General features: G+C 53.3%; 2 protein-coding genes across 2 annotated transcripts; both read right to left on the bottom strand.

The window, feature by feature from the left end:
- Positions 1–50: 50 nt before the first annotated feature.
- PTSG_11451 (kinase C beta) lies at positions 51–4,158 on the bottom strand (the record flags this gene model as incomplete). Its single annotated transcript, XM_004987473.1, has 13 exons — positions 4,047–4,158; positions 3,644–3,844; positions 3,292–3,374; positions 2,914–3,025; positions 2,553–2,662; positions 2,143–2,238; positions 1,835–1,923; positions 1,517–1,648; positions 1,177–1,270; positions 893–949; positions 703–753; positions 408–509; positions 51–86 (listed from the first exon to the last, which is right to left on the bottom strand). Exons 2-13 carry the CDS (start codon positions 3,810–3,812, stop codon positions 51–53), a joined length of 1,131 nt encoding a protein of 376 aa, XP_004987530.1. The 5' UTR covers positions 3,813–3,844; positions 4,047–4,158.
- Positions 4,159–4,359: 201 nt separating this feature from the next.
- PTSG_11452 (uncharacterized protein) lies at positions 4,360–5,276 on the bottom strand (the record flags this gene model as incomplete). The annotated part of the gene is made up of 3 exons (XM_004987474.1): positions 4,360–4,546; positions 4,807–4,881; positions 5,096–5,276. 3 exons carry the CDS (start codon positions 5,274–5,276, stop codon positions 4,398–4,400), a joined length of 405 nt encoding a protein of 134 aa, XP_004987531.1. The 3' UTR covers positions 4,360–4,397.
- Positions 5,277–5,486: the final 210 nt, after the last annotated feature.

Below are 5,486 nucleotides of genomic sequence, written 5' to 3' on the forward strand. Positions count from 1 at the left end.
TGACACAGATAAACATATGCGCTCGCTGACATCTCAATACATCAACATAATCACTCCATGTATACTATTGTGCCCTGAAAGACGGCCTAGAGGTGAAGAGAAAGCGGCAAACCTTTCATTCCGTGAGGGCGCGCCGATCAATTCACGTGCACTCCCCTTAATTAGTACTGCCGTGCACACACACACACACACACACACACACACACACACACACACACACACACACACACACACACACACACACACACACACACACGTGTTGTCGACTACATGTGAGAAGGTGTTGGGAAGGTGTGCTGGGTTTGATGTGGGCAAGCATGTAACACAAGCATGTAACACACACATACACACATACACACACACACACATGCACATGAACCCGTCATGCGCTGGAGAGGTGTGCGCACCTCCACGACCACGTCCTTCTTCAGACACTTGACGGCGACGGTTTTGCCGGACGATTTGTCCTTCGCCAGGAGCACCTTTCCGAACGAGCCGCGACCGAGGACCTGCGCCGTGATGGTGATGGTGATGGTGATGGTGTGTGTGTGTGAGCGTGTGTGTGTGTGAGTGCGAGTAAATGTGTGTGTGTGTGAATGTGGGTGCGTGCGTGTGGGTGCGTGTGCATGTGCGTGCCAATGTACGTGTGGGTGGGTGGTCAAGTGCTGTCATGCGAAAAAAGTGCACGTGATGGCTGCTCACCTTCTGGAAGGAGTAGGCGTCCAGGCTCGCAGCCACGCTCGCACTCAGCTCCTGTCGTCATACACGCAATCACACGTGTTCACCCGCAACAGAGACATGTCATGAGGGCACAGTGACAACGCAAGAGGCACAAAAAGTACAAACAGTTCCTGGTGTGCCATGTGCATGCGGATGCGTTGCCTGCACGCACGTCGCTCTTTGAGTCCTCCAGATCGGCCGACTGAAACTTCTTCGTGATGTCCTCAACCTGTGCACACATCCACGCAGCGAAACCGGACATGAGACGGGGCGATGCCATGCGATGTAATAGGGTGGTGCAGAAGGAGAAATGCAGCAGCACTCAAGGCTGAAACACGCAGACACACACACACACAGACACAGACACGAACACACAAAGACACGTATATCACATGTTCCTGGATCTCCACCAACGTCCACGCCATCCCCTCCTCTCCGCGCAAGTGCGAGTGCGACCTTGAGGGCAGACGCTGCCTCGGGGACCTTCATGTGGAACTTTGCACCCTGCTTCTTGTCAAGCCACTTGAACCACCCCGTGTACTTGTCCGTGCTGGCGACGGTGACCGTGACGGGTGATGGAATGGAGGTGATGGTGATGGGTGAGACGATCACACATGCGATCAACAGCATAAATACACACACACACGCACACAAACACACACACAAACACACAAACTCAAACAAACACACACACACAAACACACATACACACACAGAGCCTAGGCAAGCAACCCCAAGTCAACCACAACAGCGCAAAGCATCAGCAGCTCCAATCCCAACACGGGCATCAACGCACCCTGCGGCCTCCTCAATGTCGGAGAGGCGGAAGGTCATGCAGCCCATAAAGTCGTTGCTGCCGATGCGGTCCTTGTCCCAGACCTCCAGGAACAGCGACTTCTGCTCGAGGTCGGCGCCCGGCGGCACAATGCTGAACACACGGCGGCGGTGGTGGTGAGTGGCGAGTGAGTGGCGAGTGAGTGAGTGATGGTGGTGATGAGTGAGTGAATGAGTGGTGATGAAACCGTAGTCACGAGCAGGCAGGCAGAATTCAGCAAGACGTAGCGTTCGGACAAAACACACACACTGCATGCCGCCACCAACCCTTGCAGCTTACAACTCAAAGGCGTGGTTGAAGTTTGGATTGAGGTTGGTCGAGTGCACGCGGGTCTTCTGCTTCTCCTTCTTGTCAGGCAGAATCTTGGCCTGCACACGATGGTGGTGGTGGTGGTGGTGGTTGTGGAGGCATGTTGTGTCATGTTGTGTCGTGTGAGGTTGACAGTGAGCACGGGGTAATAGTTGAATGAATGAGCTTGGTCCAGGTCAAGTACATCCATGTGTTCTCTTCCACGCCACCTTCGCCTTCACTCATCACCATCGCACACGACATCCAACCTAACGCTCACATCACACCAGGCGCCGCACCTTGCAGTAGGGGTCGCTGGAGCCGCTCGGGTCCATGGGGATGAGGTTGTGTGCCTGCCCGACGTGGCATGTCACGAGCCGGCTCCCGTCAGAGTTCTGCACCGCACCGATTGGTTGTGGTGGAGGAATATTCGGGGGGGGGGAGGGGGGGAGGGTTTGAGGTGTTGGTGGCGGGAGAAATGGGCGTGGTGAATGCATGTGTCCTCACATGTGCACGACACAAGCAAGCAAAGCAACCAAAACAAGCAAAGCAAGCAAAGCAAGCAAAGCAAGCAAAGCAAGCAAAGCAAGCAAAGCAAGCAAAGCAAGCAAAGCAAGCAAAGCAAGCAAAGCAAGCAAAGCAAGCCAGGCAGACACACACACACACACACACACACACACACACACACACACACACACATGACGATTACCTTTGCAATGCCGATCTTGAGTTGGACGCGGCCGCGCTTCTCACGGTGATCGAATCCGCACATGTGCGCAACTTTGCTCGTGCACGACTTGTGCACATTCAGCTTGCAGCCTTGCGTGTCGAAAAGGGGAGGGAAGGGGTGATGCACGAGGCACAAGCAAAAATGTCAGATTGACAAACAGCAATGCGCGACCAAGCAGTGTGATCAACGTCTTTCATATTCAACACCACATATGAGCGTACCTGTTGCCCTCTACACGCCACCACCTTCTCTCCACTATTCACAACTGCCCGGCACTCCTCCTTCCATCGCAGCGCCTTGCGCAGCAGTCCCTGTCTCACGTGAGTCTGGAATAACTCACTCTTGCACTGCTTGCCCTGGTGGTAGAGGCCGTACAGCAGAGAGCCGCAGTGGTCGCAGAAGGTGGGCGACATGTACGTGTGCGACGACCACTCGTGCTCCTTGGTCGGTGCCTGATTCAACGAAAAAAAAAAAAGTTCACATCGTGCAATGGAGTGGAGGGAGGGGGAAGGTGTCAGTGGGCAAGTGTGCAGTGGAGTGGAGGGAGGGAAGGAAGGAAGGTTGAAAGATGCAAGTCGGTGCAACGAGGACGGGGAGCAGTCGCAACACGCATCGACGCAAGTACAAGACATACACAAACAGACACACACAGACACACACAGACACACACACACACACGTACACACACACACACACGTACACAGACAGTGGCACTCACATCCGTTGGCTTCTCCAGGTCTGTGCCTGGGCAGTGAAAGTGCACAAACTCGTGGCAGCGCTTGTGCACCACAAAGCCGCAATCTATCGTGTGGTGTGGTGTGGCGTGGTGTGGCGTGCAGAGTTAGCATGCCCGGAACAGGAGCCACAGCAGGGATCACAAATGCATGCACGTCAGCGCATTTGAAGTGCATTCAAAAACAACATTTACACACCAAACATACACCACATGTGCGCGCAACATACACCGCTTTACACACACACACACACACACACACACACACACACACACACACACACACACACACACAGCGCAACAAACAAAACACAACAAAACAAACAAACAAACGAACCGATGCACTGGTAGCCTTGCTTGCCAAAACCCCACATAAACTCGGAGCAGTGGCAGCAGAAGGTGGGCTGCTTGAAGAACTTGGCCTGGAACTTGTGATCCATCACCTCATGGATCTTCTTCTTGCGCATGGCGCCGCCACGGCGAAAGTCAAACTTCTTTTCAGACATGATGGTGGTGGTGGTCTCTTGCTGATCGTGACCTTAAGACAGAGAAACAAAGCAGCACGGCAAGGGTGAGCTGCATTGAGTGCGTATTCATGAGTTTTGACATGACATGATGTGAGTGAGGCGCAGCCCACGATGCAGCAATCTCCGACACAGGAGGAAGGAGAGTAAAACAACGCGCAGTGACACACAACCACACACAGCGGGTTCATCAGCAGTCCATGCATCAACACCAACTTGCTTGCTTGGGGGATGAGGAGGGTCCTTCTTCAAGCCAAAGCGATATGGGGGAGGGGTGGGTGTTGTTGTGTTTGCGCAAAAGTGATCGCCTCTTGGTTGTTGTGTGTTGTTGTTGTTGTGCGACAACGACAAAGGTAAGAATATCATTTATGATACCAACAAATAATCGCCTGATAGGACTGGGTCGAAAAATGCGTGTTGCTGAGTCAGCGAAAACAATGACGACGAAGGAGCGGAAAGACAACACCACTCCAAATGCACACACACACACACACACACACACACACACACACACACACACACACACACACACACACACACACACACACACACACAACGCATTGTGTTCTACTCTGGCTTAATGCTCCAGTAGCCCTTTGAGCCAACACGGGAGAAGGTGCACGTGCTGTGCAGCAGGCGAACAAAGACGGCCTGTCTGCTCCCGGCAACGCGCTTGTTGAAGTGGTCCAGCAACGCCTGTGTCGACGCACGCCCACCTGATTCATGTGTGTGCATGTGTGTGTATGAGAGAGTGTGTGGTTGTAGTGTGTGTGTGTGGTTGTAGAGAATGAGAGAGGCAGAGAGAGAGAGAGTGTGTGTGTGTATGTGTGTGTGTGTGTGTGTGTGTGTTCGCGCACTTGACGTGTGCGAGTGCGTGAGTGTCGTGGCTCAATGCCAAACGTGCAGATCGTACAGCAACAAAGCAAGCCTTCGTCACGTCACGACAACGAGGACGTGCACATCATGGCAGCAGCACCTTTCTCTTTGATAAACTGTCGAATCTCCTTTAGCAGCGGAACAGCAAACTCGGACGCGTGCGCAGCACTCACATCTGCGTGTGTACAGTATATATGTGGGCCAGTGTAGAAGCAAGTGCGTGAGTGAAGCATGTTTTCAAGATGTGCATGTGCATTTGTCCTCACTCGCAGTCCCAACACACACACACATGTACACACACACACACACACACACACACACACACACACACACACACACACACACACATGCATGCACCCCCCCCCCCAACACACACACTAGCATCCCACCTTGCTTCCGCTTCTTGATCTGCGCCATAATGCCGCGTGACCCCGTGGTGTCTCCACGGCCACGGCCATCACCATCACCGCTACTGCTGGGACTTGTTCCATCACCACCACCAGCACCACCAGCACCAAATGTCTTTCTTCCTCCGCCAAACCGCTTTGCAGCAGACACCTGCAGTTGCATTGTAGGAGGAACGCAGGGAGAAAGAGAGAGTGTGTGTTTTGTGTGAATGTGTGTGTGTGTGTGTGTGAACAGCAATAACAACAGCAACAGCAATCACAACAGCAACATCGTCGTGTCATAACACTATCACCTGTCCAAATCGCTGGCCCGACTTGCCTGTCCACGTGACCGTCCCAATACTGCAGCAGATGCAAAGAACCAAGGGAGGGT

This window comes from Salpingoeca rosetta (assembly GCF_000188695.1).
Source record: "Salpingoeca rosetta unplaced genomic scaffold supercont1.87, whole genome shotgun sequence".
Classification (NCBI taxonomy): domain Eukaryota; class Choanoflagellata; order Craspedida; family Salpingoecidae; genus Salpingoeca; species Salpingoeca rosetta.